General features: G+C 34.7%; 1 protein-coding gene and 2 long non-coding RNA genes across 3 annotated transcripts in view; all 3 read right to left on the minus strand.

Annotated features, from left to right (window-relative positions):
- Positions 1-7,051, minus strand: part of LOC138330624 (transcription initiation factor TFIID subunit 11-like) — a 54,129-nt gene extending 47,078 nt beyond the window's left edge. Inside the window, exons 1-4 of the mRNA XM_069278177.1 lie at positions 7,008-7,051; positions 5,904-5,991; positions 5,140-5,187; positions 4,720-4,767 (exon numbers count right to left, since the gene is read on the minus strand). Coding sequence (XP_069134278.1) covers positions 4,720-4,767; positions 5,140-5,187; positions 5,904-5,991; positions 7,008-7,034 — 211 coding nt within the window. The 5' untranslated portion in view covers positions 7,035-7,051. The remainder of the gene's footprint in view (positions 1-4,719; positions 4,768-5,139; positions 5,188-5,903; positions 5,992-7,007) is intronic.
- A 1,127-nt stretch (positions 7,052-8,178) lies between these two features.
- LOC138330876 (uncharacterized) lies at positions 8,179-11,207 on the minus strand. Its single transcript, XR_011209610.1, has 3 exons — positions 10,702-11,207; positions 9,249-9,341; positions 8,179-8,214 (listed from the first exon to the last, which is right to left on the minus strand). It is a non-coding gene; the product is annotated as an uncharacterized lncRNA (long non-coding RNA).
- Positions 11,208-11,948: 741 nt separating this feature from the next.
- Positions 11,949-12,694, minus strand: LOC138330877 (uncharacterized). The gene is made up of 4 exons (XR_011209611.1): positions 12,651-12,694; positions 12,299-12,340; positions 12,102-12,143; positions 11,949-11,991 (listed from the first exon to the last, which is right to left on the minus strand). It is a non-coding gene; the product is annotated as an uncharacterized lncRNA (long non-coding RNA).
- Between the last annotated feature and the right edge of the window lie 4,047 nt (positions 12,695-16,741).

Consider the following 16,741-nt stretch of genomic DNA (forward strand, 5'->3'; position numbering starts at 1 on the left):
ACAAATTACTACATATATTGGATTATTTGGTCCTGATATGTATTTGTCGTTCTATTGTGGTCATTTTGATACCTCATTTGTCTACTTTAGTTGAAAAATATTAGTGTTATGACTATTCTTCATTATTAGTGAAATTCGAGATGTTGGCCATATTGATGACGTCATAACCGGAACTTATACGGTGTTAACATTGGTTTTTGTTATTTTTGTTGCTTAAACAGATTGATAAGTGGTCAGAAAACTTATTAGAAGTAATAGTTTGCTATTGGAAAACATTTTTGCTGCGTCAAGCCAAGTATGAAAAATTTGCTGAAAAATCACCATTTTTGAGCTTAAAATCTTATTTTTAAATTTCTTGCGTACAAATTACTACATATATTGGATTGTTTGTTCCTGATATGTATTTGTTGTTCTATTGTGGTCATTTTGATACCTCATTTGTCTACTTTAGTTGAAAAAATATTAGTGTTATGACCATCTTGATGACGTCATAACCGGAACTTATACGATGTTAACATTGGTTTTTGTTGTTTTTGTTGCTTAAACTGATTGATAAGTGGTCAAAAAACTTATAAGAAGTAATAGTTTGCTATTGGAAAACATTTTCGCTGCGTTAATCCATATATGAAAAAAATTGCTGAAAAGTCACCGTTTTTGAGCTTAAAATTCGATTTTGTCATTTCCTGCGTATAAATCACTACATCTATTGGATTTTTTGGTTCTGATATGTATTTGTCTTCTATTTTGGTCATTTTGATAACTCATTTGTCTACTTCGGTTGAAAAATGTCAATGTTTTCAATTTGTAGCGAAATTCGAGATGGTGCCATCTTAATGACGTCATAGCCTAATTGGCGAGTGTCTGCCTTTTGAGACAATTAAGATTCCACGCCGATATCTATCATGAGTTGGTTTAAACACTTAATAGTGGGGGAGAAAAAATAGATTTCCATGTACCTCTCTGACAGTTTTTAAAAAAATGTTTTTAGGACCGGCAGGATGTATAGTTTCATTTTATGCTTGTTGCCATTGACAGCTAATTCCTCGTTGGCCGTATGGCGGCCATCTTGGATTTCAGTTATCAAAATGGCCGAAATCACACATTTGCATATACCTGAATAGATAGAGAACCACACAGAGGCAAACAAACACAATTTTAATACGATTAAAACACGCAGAATACGATAAAGTCACAACAATGATGTTACATCATCTCAATGTTGTGCATTGGTTTGACAATTATGAAATGTTTTTTTTTCACTGAAAAGATCAATAAATGTCATAATTCTACAAGAAAATAAATGGCTGACAAAAACAAGAGACCCAGAGGGCCTGTATCGCTCACCTGGTTTGTAATGCCAAGTAATGTGCTGAATACAGGTTCATTGTTTCTTTTTTTTGACAAGTTCTGTTCCCCTTCCCCCAAGGATGTTTATGGCCAAATTAGGTCACAATCCAAGCAAAACTCTAGGACAAGTAGCGATTTATAAGATTTACTTCTATTTCCCCTATTGGGCCCCACCCGCTTTGCCCCCGGGGGGCCAGAGCCAAAATTTATACAAGTTCTATTCCCCCTTCCAAAAAGGATGTTTGTGGCCAAATTTGGTTACAATCCATGCAGAACTCTATGACTAGTAGCGATTTAAAGGATTTACCTCTATTTCCTCTATTGGGCCTCACCTCTCCTGCCCCCGGGATGTCAGAGCCAAAATTTATACAAGTTCTGTTCCCCTTCACCCAAGGATGTTTATGGCCAAACTTGGTTACAATCCATACAGAACTCTAGGACAAGGACCGATTTATAGAATTTACCTATAATTACCCTATTGGGCCCCGCCCCTCCTGCCCCCCGGGACTAGAGCCAAAATTTATACAAATTCAGTTCTTATTCTTCAAAGGATATTTCTGGCCAAATTTGGTTACATTCCATGCAAAACTATATGACTAGTAGCAATTTAAAGGATTTACCTCTATTTCCCCTATTGGGCCCCACCCATTCTGCCCCCGGGGGTCAGAGTCAAAATTTATACAAGTTCTGTTCCCCTTCCCAAGGATGTTTGTGGCCAAATTTGGTTACAATTCATGTAGAACTATATGACTAGTAGCAATTTAAAGGATTTATCTCTATTTCCCCTATTGGGCCCCGCCCCTCCTGCCCCCAGGGGACCAGAGACAAAATTTATACCAGTTCTGTTCCCCTTCCCCCAATGATGTTTGTGGCAAAATTTGGTTATATATCATTCAGAACTTTATGACTAGTAGCGATTTAAAGAATTTACCTCTATTTCCCCTATTGGGCCCCGCCCCTCCTGCCCCTGGGGGATCAGGGCCAAAATTTATACCAGTTCTGTTCCCCTTCCCCCAAGGATGTTTGTGGCAATTTTGGTTACAATCCATGCAAAGCTCTAGGACAAGTAGCGATTTAAAGGATTTACCTCTATTTCCCCTATTGGGCCCCGCCCCTCCTGCCCCCTGGGGGTCAGAGCCAAAATTTATACAAGTTCTGTTCCCCTTCCCCCAAGGATGTTTGTGGCTAATTTTGGTTACAATCCATGCAAAGCTCTAGGACAAGTAGCGATTTATAGGATTTACCTCTATTTCCCCTATTGGGCCCCGCCCCTCCTGCCCCCTCGGGGTCAGAGCCAAAATTTATACAAGTTCTGTTCCCCCTCCCCCAAGGATATTTGTGGCCAAATTTGGTTACAATCCATGCAGAACTCTATGACTAGTAGCGATTTAAAGAATTTCGAATTGAAACAACCCTTGTGTAAACATATGTATGCTACGAAAAGATAGATCGCAAGAATGGGGTGGGAGGAGGAGAGACCCCACCGAAAAATAAATAATAAAAAAAAAAGTTTAAAATAAAAGAATAAAAAAATTAAAACTCCATATGCTCTGGTAAAACACATTGTAACATTAGTCTGAATTGAGCTGATTCTTGTCTAAATATTTTAGAATTATAAAAGGATAAATTTTCAATAACTATTATAATATCTAGTAAACACCCAAAGGCGAGTTCACATGTTTTAAACATGATTCAGACAGTTCAAAGTTACCACTAGAACGTGATAAGCACCGTAATAATTAGTAATCCATTCCTTTCAGTGAAAACAACTAAAAAATAGGATATTTTTCATAAATGATCGGCTCGTGCCAGAACGAAAAGTACCATAAATTTAAAATTATTCCTTAGGATTTTTTTGTCATGAAACACGATAGTATTGCACAGATCATTACCACAAAACTATATCCTTTCGGGCTCACTACTGCTCCTTAATTTTTCGTCAATCTGCTGCAGGTTGTTTTTGGGTTTCTGGTTACTCAGATTTCTTTATCTCAACTTCCTGGCAGATTTGGTCCCCCTGGGGAGACTTCACATTAGACCTCTTTAGATGTTCTTCCTCGCAAACTGGGTCCTTGCCAGCAGGAAATGGGAGGCGTCGCTTCCTCTCAACCATTCCGTGAATGACTTTGCACGGTGCTGGACTGTTAAAGGCAATGATCTCGAGGGGTTTTCTTTGTGCAAACAAGCTCCAACCATGACCGTGACCGGATAACATCTTGAGGGCTTACCGGGTTCTACAGAAGTTTCGGGGTCATCATTGTCCCCTCCTTCATAAAGCGCGACTGTGGTTATCCCACCCAGCCGAGATCATTCACCTGCTCGCGTGGAAGCTATCTCAGGAGGCCTCGCTCAGACAGACTTTTCTTCAGACGTGTGAGCTCGCAAAAGCCTCGAATCGTCCCCGATCAAATAGATCTTCCTCTTCTGTCGTCTATTAGTCACGCTGGAATATCTTCTGATTGGTGTATTGACGGTAAGATTGTTCTGTTCAAGGCCTCTGTGCAGCTGATTGCGGAATTCCGTCTCTATTTGTTAACGGGACAGAATCTTGCGTCTGGTGCTATTGCAGGCGGCTATGGGTTTTATCGATCTCGTCTATTCTTGCTCATTGAATAGGGTCAACAGGACTTCTCATATGTCTGGTGATCAGGAATGCTTATGAGCAGTCTAATGATCAATCGCGGGCGAAATGCAAGGTGAGGGCACATGAAGTTAGAAACTTTGCGACTTTTTTGGCTCTTCTTAATCGATTCTCGTTCCTAGTTGCAATTTCGTCAGAATATATGGAGTATTAAAGTATTCATTTTTTTTAACACTTTTTTTGCGGATGACGGTGATGTTCCTCTCTTTTCTTTCTTACCTGACTAATGGGATCTATCTTTGCATAGTACACATTTGTTTACACAAGGGTTAGTTCAATTTGTAATGACTGTTCCAATCAATCAATTTGTTTTTCTTGTGATAAAAATTATAACATTTATTTTTTTTCAGTTAAAAAAGCTGAATAATTTATTAAACATTTGCGAGTGTATGCAAATGTGTGATTTCGGTCATTTTTTGATAACTGAAATCCAAGATGCCTGCCATATGTATGACCCCATTGGACATTAGCTGTCAATGGCAACAAGCATAAATGAAACTAGATACCATACCGGTCCTAAACAACATGTCTCGAAAAAAATGCCAGAGGGGAACATGGGAAACTATTTCTCCTCCCCACTATAGGATTTTGATAAAATTATTGAAAGCTAACTCACATGTTGAAAATGAGTAGGTGAGATGATAAAATTTGATATAAACTCACTTTTGAAAATAAAATAATATTGTTTATGAACAGGTCAACAATACTTAAATTGGTGTTAATTGTCTTACCAGGAATGCTTTTTTGCTTTTTATCTTTCAACTTTCCGGGTTGTTTCCCTATAAATTAACAAAATATATAAATATGACCATTTGTTATATTAAATCTGAATACAAAATGCAGAGCTAATGACAGTTTTATACTATTGCAAACAATAATCATGTGTGACCAAACATGTATTTCACCGAAAGGCGAGCGGATTATAACATAAGAACATAATCTTTATTGCCAGGCCGTAAAACACATGAAACTTGATGTCGCTTGCTTCTCAATATACAAGAACTGTCTGACATATCATGTTGGCTCTGAAGACCTTGCGGAATGAACTGCAGTAATATTCTACAAAGTTTGATATAAACTCACTTTTGAAAAGAAAATAATATTGTGTATGAACAGGTCAATAATACTCAAAGTGGTGTTAATTGTCTTACCAGGAAAGCTTCTTTGCGTCTTTTCTTTCAACTTTCTGGGTTGTTTCTCTATGAATGAACAAAAAATATAAATATGACCATTTGATATCTTAAATCTGATTACAAAATGCAGAGCTAATGACAGTTTATAATATTGCAAACACTAACCATGAGTGACCAAACATATAACATAATCTTTATTGCCAGGGCGCAAAACACATGAAACCTGATGTCGCTTGCTGCTCAATATGGAACAACTGTCTGCTGACATATCATGTTGGCTCTGAAGACCTTGCGGAATGAACTGCAGTAATATTCTACAAAATATTTTTTCAGCAGGTTCAAAGTATTGCATAGAACAAGTTGCAGCAAAATAAGTAAAATTTGGAACCGTGACAGAGAAATAGGTGTGCCATCGAGGCCAGGGGCTATTTCTGCATGTATCAACTAAATCACCCTTTGTCAACTTGCTCGACATTTATTAATGGTTTTATTATCAACCCAGTCTTTCCATTTTAATTCACATCTTTAGTAAGTCTTTCACCATAAAACGCTTTACCGAGGACCACAAAGATGGCATATGAGAATATTCCACATAGGGGATTTTATCGACTTTGGTTTAATTATTCCTCATACCCTGTTCGTTATGTTCAAGGAAATTTCATTTATGCTGCATTTTTCCCGGGTAAAGTAGAAAGAGATACAATCCCTAGCCTGGATTGCCCTGTAGCAAATATTTCGCCACTTTTTTATGTAAACAAAGGCATACATTAAAACATACTTACTAACATAATTGGGTGAAGGGGGTACTATCTCCGGCCTTAAATGATACATCTTCTTCGGGTTTTGTTTCTTTGTCGCTTTCAGATCCATCTGTAGTTATGGGGCAATTTGATAGGTATTCATCATGAAACACAATGAAAATTGTTTATCAAAACGCGACCAAGGGACAATTAACAATGATCTTATAGGAAACATGAGGTTTATCAATGAGGTATTTTTTGTGTTGGAATTGATCATTTGGAGCAGCTGAAGTAGGTTTTACTGTCCAAATGTGGTTTACGTCTAGTACACACATGAATCGTCTTCGTTTTGTGATTTTGTTATTTAAGAAAAAATATGACCATATGTCGAATTTTATCAATGATAGGTTAGTTATTAATTAATCGCCAACATTATTTTTTACTAGGCATTCTCTCGCCGACTTAAGTCGGCGTTATGTCTTATAGTGAGATGTTTGAAAGACGGCCCCGGGTACGAAAAATTTTAAAACTGAAAATATCTTTAGTAAGGTATTTTTTTTACTTAAAGTTCTTTCACTTAACGCCGTATTTCACACCGTTGTAGATATAGAGGTTACACATACGGAGTAGCTGTTGTTTAATGAAGCATATTTTTAAAACGAATGAGTCTTTTTCTTTAAAACGTTAAAAAAGACCAAACTTGCCATTCTCTCTTTCCATAACTCTCATAAGAAAAGTACTTTACATTTTACTAATTTCTGTTTGATCTTATAAATTTAGCAGCAATTGTCATTCTTTATAATTTATACGTCATTTGTACCAATCTCTGTGCCCAGTATACTTTTCCTTATGTCTTAATGTTAGCTTCTTTCCGACATTAATAATACAAAACAAACTTATATCGCGCTAGTTAGTTAAATACGATGTGATTTTTCTGATAATTCTCCTACTTAAGTCATTTCTTCATGCTCCTGTTCAGTAGGAACACAATCGCTCGTTTCTTACCTATGGGTGTTCATTAAAATTCAGGGATATGTGATACTACAATGTTAAAAATCACGATAAGAAACGGATAGGCAGTTTAATTATGAGTTGATGCTTTTGTTCATCTATTCGACAGTTTACAATTAATTAAATGTTGCCTACCTGGATAGCCTCTTCGATCTTGAGCATTCTGATGTCGATGTTGTTTTCCTTCAATTAAAAAGAAAAGAAAAAGACAATTTTTTTTAGGTGTCATAGCTTTTAAAGTGCGTGTATCTCTTTGCTATATTATGTTTTGTTTATTTTGCCCTATGCTTTGGTATCAATTTTTATTTGGAATGAAACAGAATATTTATGTCTTTATATATATTTCGAGTTAGATCGATGGAGCTTTAACAAATCCTCATAACACTGACTTATTACAATTTTCATTGTTTTTAAATCAGCATTCCTTTCAGTCCTGAAATATTATCTTAACGGATTTGTATCAGGGTATTTTCTTTTCTAATAACCTCATGCACTAATTACATGTAGGCGTTTTATTATCAATAAAAATGCTCTAACTGGATAGCCTCCGTGATGTGTTTTATTTACATTTCGTTGTTTGTTCTACCTTTAAACAAACAAAAATACATCAAATAAGCCTGACAACAAAGCATAGATTTTTTATCGAAAACCTTATTAGGTTCTTAACATAAATATAATGTATCTATTTCGAATTCCACCCTTTTATGTATCCGTTAGTCCTTGCCGATATGGAGTCGGAAGGAACCATATATTTTGTGAATAACTATATTTCGAGTTTCACTTGAAACGCACGTTTCTAAATGTTAAGGCTAATTGTCAAGTTGTGTGATGTTCATATGTCACTTAGAATATTTTAAAATATTGTATATTATATTATATCCCAGTGACCTCTAAGCAGACCATAACAAATGTAGTATAAATTCGGGCAAGTCGTATAATTCTATAACAGGCAACACTGATACAAATGCATTTCAAAGTTTTGAAATAATTCGAATTTAAGATATGCATACGCTTTAACTTTTTTAAACAAATAGAACCCAACAAATGAAGATATCGCTGCCATAACCAGAAACGAAAAAAAATGCTATGAATTTCAACATTATGATAAGATCCTTTTGATTGCATCAACAAAAGATTTACTGCTATGCTTAATTGAAGTTGAAATGTGGATTTCCTGAGGTTATTTCCATATATGTGGTTGAATTTAAATATTGAATGTTTTAATTTTAACTAGACAGATTGCATAACATAAACCATCTCGACTGTTTAAATCATTTTAACTAATATATATTGAGTATATACTACTTACGTTTTTTACCTTTTTTATACCTTGGCTTTTTTCCTGCATCAAAATCAAAATTCAAATATTTAATTATTTTTTGTTTCCAAACACGAAGCAAATGGAAATTCAATTCGTTTGCGATAACGAAAATCACCGTAATATATGACGCCACGTGATTACTACGAATGAACGATAACTTTGTTTTTACATTTGCATACTGTTAAAAACATGCAGGAAATTTCAAAAATAAATATTTAAGATGTATTGGTATGTTATGAAAAGACTTTTGACATATTACGTTTCCATCTTCAATCAATTGAAAATTCATAAGTTTTGATTAATTAAGTTGTAGAAAACATTCAAATGAACAGACAAACGTGTATGGTGCATTATAAACATGATATTTTACGAACTGTTAAAGGTTTTTTCCCATGCCTAATGCATGTTTAATAACGTTTTTGAGCTCCTATTTGAATATAAAACACATTAAAACAAGTGCATTGTAAATATTGCAATTCTCACAACGCTGGTAACTTTTGTTTAATGGTAACATCTTAAAAGCTCATCTTCGTTTGTGAGAATGACGATTATTGCACATATATCCATATTTCTGAATTTCATCTATGTGATACAACTTCAATAGAATATGTTTCTTATCAGATGCTCTTAACCTCATAGCTGGTATTCTGTTATGAAGAGTTTGCTAAGCTGTCATTTAGATCTAATCTATCGTTGTGACATTTAATTCTGATGCAATATCAAGGCTTTATGGTTACTGATTTTGGTATAAAAATCGAAGTATTCAGCAAAATTATCAAAGTTTTTAATACTAAAATAGAACAGATGCTTAACTATGTCACTGACCTTATTGTTTAATATTTGATCAATTTTCGGAACTGAAATTCAAAAACCCACAAGATGTTCTGAATAGCTACAATTTTACAATCTGCAGTTAATATGGTGTTAAAGCGAACGGCATAGCTCTTCTGTATGAATTACAGTCAGTATAGCATCATATTGACCAAATCAAAGTATTAATATATGACATAGTATTCATTTATAATATAATATGCATGTGAATTATTAAAACCTACTGAAAACTTTCGTCGTGTGATCAGACGAAGTGATAATAACGTCCTTTGTTGGTGTTTCTTCGTAGTTTGTTTCTGTGTTGATATCAGATCCATCTGATAAAATAAAGTAGTCAATTGTTGATTGATAAACATAAATTATGTATCCAGTAGGATAAAGATTCCCGTTTTTTCCCAATTTTTTTTTTTTTTTTTTTTTTTTTTGTCTTTCTGCAAACAACTTTGTAACGAGAAGTATGAAGTATACAAAACCGTAATTGTCAACAGCTAAATACGTTTTTTCCCGTTTTCTATAAATTCTACAATATACTTACTGGAGTAAACTTGTGAATATTATATGTATAAATTTTGGATTATTTGAAATAAAGATTAATAGAATCTTACATGGGTCTGTGAAGTGTACAGGGATAACTCAACCCGAGTGAAAGATTATGGCCGGTCAACCCGAGGTTTGCCGAGGGTTGACGGCCAAAATCTTTCACTATTTCAAATTTTTTCACTATATCATGTTTGATTCTTTTTCTCCCATACTTAGTAGAGAAATATTGAAATTTCACTTGGTTTCCAGCTTTTTCATATCGCCATTACCGAAGGAACGTCAAAATTGATGACGTCATCTACAATGCACGCCGTAGTCACGTCGCATGTATTGATGACGTCACGTTATTATCTAGCGCGTGTGAGCTGTCTTACACCCCATATGTAAGATAGAGATATCTTTTCCCTAGCAACCACGGGATATTCCTGTGAAGTATGGAACAAAATACGTATTCGGAATATACATTGTGACTTATATTTAAAGTATATTGTTTAGAATATGATATAGGAGGCGGTTTAATAAGACAATTGTAAGGGAATTCTGCCAAAATAACAGACATTCACGTGTACAACATGGACATTGCTACAGAAGGTATTTGAATTTTGGTTTTATTTTTAGTAAATTACATTAGCATATAATTTTGATACAAAATTGCATAGATGCTAAGAAACCAAAAAATGTTATGGATCAGTTGGCATGCTAGTGTACATCAAACCGGATAAATACAAAGTATTCCAAACTGATGACTACATCTTGTTTAAAACCTATAACACACTAAACGCCACTACCATTAGTTACAGGGATATTCTTGGACAATTCAACTTTTTATTTCTTAATATAATTTGGATACATTCTAAGAACGCAATATCAATATCACATAATATTACAATAATGTCAATATTTTAGCGTAAGTTTCCTTGTTTTTAGAGGAAATTCTCATGATACAAAAGTCTTGGATAACACGAAAAATTGTTTATATTTCATTTCATTATAAGGATCATTTTCCATTTCATTGCGTGTATTTTATGGTTACTGTACTAGCGTTGCATTTCTCTATATATTAATGTAAGATACAAACTTCCCCTCAGAAAATATTTTCTTTACGGAATCAAGAGGATATATTAAAATGGTCCATACCTGGATCACTCCTGGTGTCTTCTTCTGTTGAGTCTTCATTGTTTTGACCTCCTCTCCCTTATAAGCAAAAGAGATAATACACCTTTGTTTTTTTTGTTTTTTTATCCTTATAGCGAAATATTTTTTATGGGGGGGGGGGAGGATGAGATTTCTTTGTCCCGTCAAATCAATATTATTCAATAACATATTTTCCGGTTTTTTTTTTTCTTTCTTCTGAAGGTGCTAAATATAGCTATTTTTTCAAAAATGAGATTTGGGATGAAAAAAGAAATTCGAATTCAAGCAAAAAGTATATAATGAATTGTCAGTAAAGGAAAATCTGCCAATTACAATTTTGTATTCCAATTATTTGGAATTAGCGAGTAAGCTTAATTAGTTAAGGTTAAAATATTGACACATGTCTCATAACTTATTTTATGAAATTAATACATTATGTATAAGACAACGAAAGTCTACATTTCGAATAACTCTAACGTCAAAATGTGTTGCGAATATCCCGTAGAGGTGATCATTTATCCGACTCTTCTCGTATCCTGATGTCGCTTCAAAGTTTCTTGATATCACCTCATTGTTTCTGTTACAACGTCACATAGGAATTCTTTTTTTTACAAAACAAAACCTCCAAACATTTAATACCCAAGACATATTATATATCTGAAGGCTGTCAAAGTTTGGACCAGAGGGTTAGCATTCAAAAATGTTAAGAAATGTCCCCATACAGGAGGGTTCTCATTCACCACACCATTTATATACATGTATTATCATATTTATCCCATAAACATAGACATTTATAACAAAAAACAAACAAAAACCGAAAAATCACAAAATCACTTTCACTGTGATATAAATCAGTTATACAAGGAAAAATGATAATAATAAATAAGATAGCTGTTGCATTTCGGGGAAAAATATAATATATAATTAATTTTCATTTCTATATACATACCTTCACTATTTTCATACACACACTCAATTACATTGATGCACGGATGACATCTGGAAGCGGCGTTGGTCTCAAGTATCCTATGATATGTCTATACATTTGTACTTGGTCGACATGTACAGTAACGAATGCAAGACAGAAATACAGAATGGCTAAGATACGGACGAACACTTTATTTAATGTACTCATTATGGTGAAAGATGTTGGTAATAATTAAAATATTTCATGTTAGATGAATGATGAGAAGTGTTATATTTAGTTCGACAACAACACATGTAATGATGCAACTCTAGAGAAAAACATACCTTTTATTTCCCCGGTGTTTTGTAATTTTCTTTTTAGAATATCTAAAACCAAAACAGAATATTACTATTAAATATTCATGAAATTTGTGTTCTGTTTTCGGAATGCGACATGAAAGGCGTTTAAAAAGGATTTAACATTAATACAAACTTACCATATTCCTTTTGTAGTTTTTGATGGCGTTCCTGTACTTCATCTAAAACAGTAAAATATTCAGAAGTCAAACACTAATGCCAACACTCTTGCAGATATATGACCATTATTTCGATATTGCAACAAGTCTATCTTTCAAATACAAAATGCGACAGGAAAAGGTATTGTATTGCCGTTGAACACACAAGAGATACATACCTCGTTCCGTTCGCAGATTTTGACAACGTTCCTCTAGCTTATCTACAATGAATTTCATGTCAAACAGTCATTAATAAAGCATATTGAACATATTTCCACTATTTCAATATTCACAAAAAAAGCTATTAATAAACAGCGAAAAGATAAAACACGTATACACTTACCTCGTTCCGTTTGTACAATTACACAACGTTCATGTGCCTTATATGCAAAGTCTATCAAATTAAATATCCATTATCCCTTGTAAAATGTACTACATACTCTTATTTTTGATATTTTCACAGGTCTGTGTTCTGTTCGCAATGAGACATAAGAGGCGTTAAAATAGGATTAAACATGAATACAAACTTACCATATTCCTTTTGAAGTTTTTGATGACGTTCCTGTTGTTCCTCTAAAACAGTACAATATTCAGAAGTCAAACACTAATGTCAGCACACTTCCAGATAAATGACTATTATATCAATATTGCAATAAGTCTATCTTTCATATACAAAATGCGCAGTAAAAGGTATGATATTGTCGTTGAACAAACAAGAGAGCGTTAGAATTGTATCTGCTGCCGCTAGTGCATGCTCGTAAAAGGCGACTAAATTTAGTATATTATCTTTTTTTGTTTTTTTTTAACTGACTTAATTCGTCCTAACGTCTGCCTTATCACCACCTCACTTCTGACCTTCAGTCGAGCGCTCGCCTCTGTGAGGTAGGATCTGGGCTCAGTCCCCTGGCTTAGACACACCAAAGTTTATAAATATGGTAGATTCTACTCCTGTTTAGCGTTCAGCATACAGGAAGGTGGGCGACTGGTTCACCCGTTGTCAGTATAATGTTACGTGGAGAAGTGTGTGTTGCTTGTTGATTCAACATGCTTCAGTGATAGAGCACTATAAAAGGGGCAACTGTTCCGCTGTACAAAAGAACACAACACGAACATATCGCAGTCTCCCAAAACATGCACCTCGCACTCGCACTACATACAATGGACACACAACTTACTGCATACATGGCCATAGCTGTTAATAGGAAGTTAATTTATCAAACAAACACACAAACAAACAACAAAACAAACTGCTATCATAAAATACGATACAGCAAAACGCAAAAATGGAAAATAAATCGTATTTCGTTGAATATTTGATGTTATTATACCTTTGCTTCCTTTTTCACTATATAAAGAGTAGGGAATAGAAATGCTATTAAAATCCAATCGTTATCCTGTCGTTTAAAACCGCTATTTACCGGGTAAATAGTCATTCGAACTATTTATCTGAAAGTGAGCTATTTACCTGCATTTAAATTTTTCGCGGACTTTTGCTTAATCATGAATTTGATTGGATAACGCATTGGGAGTATTTCATTCGGAACCTCTCTGACTGTATCTCATTTCCAACGAAAAAACCCAAAGCGCTTAAGTGATCTAGATTTGACGCTGCAGACGACAACTTGTTTACAACATGGCCCCCAGATTCGACAACCTAGACGAGGAATCTCTCGAAAAATTGGTGACCGATAGGGACAGTGGAAATACACAACAAGTCGTTAAAACAGCGGTTAAGGACTACGTACGAGAAAAATCCCTGGGCACTATCGATGATATGGAATGTTGAACAAGTGAAAATGTCAACGGGTTATTGCATAAGTTTTATGCCGAGTTGAAAAAGGTTGATGGCTCTTAGTATACCAAGAAATCGATGATTACCATCAGATACGGTTTACAGAGGCATTTTATGAAGAAACGCGATGAGGACATAATAAACGGCGAGCAGTTTAAGAAAGCCAACGAAATGTTTCAGTCTGTCTAGGTGCAGTTAAAAAAGGCAGGATTGGTGATACAAAACACCAAACCCCAATAGATTCGAAGGACATGGAGAAGTTGTATCAGAGTGACGTTTTTTCTACCAATACTGCGGAGGGATTACAGAACAGGACACTGTTCGAGTATCTTTATTATTTCTGTAATAGGGGAAGAGAAAACCTGAAAGACATTAAAGGTAGGTTTCCCCCAACCAAATAAATATTTTTTTGTAAAATCCAATAAAAGGAAGAAAAAATGAAAAACTCATATTGAAAATATCTCAATTTAATTTCTGTATGCGTTTGAGATTGAACAAATGTGTCTTGAATACAAAATTGAAGGAAATCCTTGATTTATTACGGTGTCCGTCAGACAAAATAGTATGCAAATGAAGCTGCGATGGATTGTGTTGTCGAAGTTTCGCGCATCCGCATTGTCACGCACTCAAAGTAAACAAAATGGCTAAACGAAAGTGTGTGAGATAAAAAATATATCTGAATCGGCAACAAAGTGGATGAAATTATAATGGGGTCGGTAGCACCCTAGGATATCTATAGGGAATTAAATTCAGAAATGGCATGTATAGTAATAGAAGAAACAGAAGCCACATCTCTAGCGGAACTTGCCCGGATCTGTTGGGACTCGTGTAACGGCGTTGCACGTGGTGAGTTAAATTTCAACACATATGCCAGCGCGCATACAGCCGCAGACTAACTACATGTATGTTTGGTGTACTAAGCTAGCGAGCGTATGTAAGTAACATGAAGTGTTTTAGATTATATGATATGTATATACAGTCCATCGTACAAATGTACTTCGATTTGTTGTTGTTGTTTTTTTTAACTAAACATGCCGTGGAAAACTGTCACTGCCATACTACTTTTTGTTGCACGCTTCCGTTTGTTGCTGCGGCCTCGTTTTGGAAAAAAATACGTCATGTTCTATGTAAAGTTTGACTACGCTCTATTTTTAGAGGAGTATTTTCCTGGTCAAGCGAGGCAACTGACCACCCATATTGTTCACTGTATGCATTAAAAATGATCTGAAGATTTATCTACGTACAGGATAAATTTCAATTTCGTAGTCTTCATATTTCATCTGGCGAAACCTACCTTTAAGAAAAGCGATTTTCAAATCAGTGTTGATGTTGAAGGGAGAAGATATGTGACTGTCAACAGTCGTCAAACAAAAAATCACCGTGGCGACGACCTGAGAGATAAGGATTAAGAGGGACGAATGTATGATCAACCAGGTACTGTAACTTTTAAAATAATATATCCGTTTGATAAAGTTTGAAACTTGATAATTAACGTATGAACTGTGAATAACTTTAATTATTCACTTGTAAAATGAAATTTGAATCAGCTCTGATAGGTTATACTGGTAATTTTGTATTTAATTATTTTCTCTTTATTTTCATATTTTCCAGGAAACCCAAATGCCCAGGGATTACAGTATAAAAATAATTGAGTAAATTGAATCCTCTCAATGAAAACTTTTGGCAACGACTAAGGAAAGGTGTTAGCATGGACATGGGTGTTTGGTATGATAACTGCCCTGTAGGTAAAAATACCTTAAACGATTTTATGGCAGAACTAAGTAAAGATGCAGGCCTCTCGACAAAATACACAAACCACTGTATAAGGGCAACTTGTATCACAACACTAGATCAAAAGGGTGTTGAAGCAAGACATGTCGTGAGCATAAGCGGACACAAATCCGAGAACTATATTCGATCGTATAGTGAGAGGCTAAGCGAAAGCAACAAAAACGTCAACTTTTTGAAATATTAAGTGAAAATGTGATCCCCTTAAAATCATCGAAACAGTGTCAAAATGTCAATCTCGAAAGTGAGGGTAATGTTCGACCTATGGACAATAATGGCGGGCTAGGTGGTTCCGATCTGCAGCTTCCTGATTTTTTGATGATGAATTTGAAGGGATTATGGCAGATATAACAGCGTATGAACTTAATGCATCAAATGCATTTGATATTCCAACGAACAGACTACAGACAAGTACAACAGCAACAGGTCAAACTCCGACACACTTCAATATCAATAACTGCACTGTGACAATCAATATTACAAAGTAGAATGTCAAGTCACTCACTAACGTATTTGTGTTAAAAAGTTGTTTGTTATGTTTTTGTTTTTATCAATAAAATTTTGTTATTGTTTGAGATATGCTTTCAAGTTGTTATAGCATTTTTCTTAACGGTATAATAAAACACTTATTGAATGGGTTTATTCGGAAATAGCACTTTTATTGTCCCCTTGACACAAACTATTTCCCGAGCGAAGCGAGGGAAATAGTTTATGTCTCGGGGGACAATAAAAGTGGTTTTACCCTTAATAAACCCATTCAATAACTGTATACTATTAGATTGACGAACAGGCGTTTTAAATGGCAATTGCTAAAAAAGACAAAAAGAGTAATTACCACAATGTCCCTGTATATTGTAGCTTATCCACAATGCATATAATATCTAATTAGCACCAATCAAATATGATGTAAAAATGCTTGAACTACATACTGCTATTACAAAAAAAAAAAAAAAAAAAAAAAAAAAAAACAAAAAAAAACGAAGGAAAACAATAGCGAAAGTATTCCGTTTGCAATTCCGATCATGTCCGTTCATGAACTAGG

This window comes from Argopecten irradians, chromosome 9 (genome assembly GCF_041381155.1).
Source record: "Argopecten irradians isolate NY chromosome 9, Ai_NY, whole genome shotgun sequence".
NCBI lineage: Eukaryota > Metazoa > Mollusca > Bivalvia > Pectinida > Pectinidae > Argopecten > Argopecten irradians.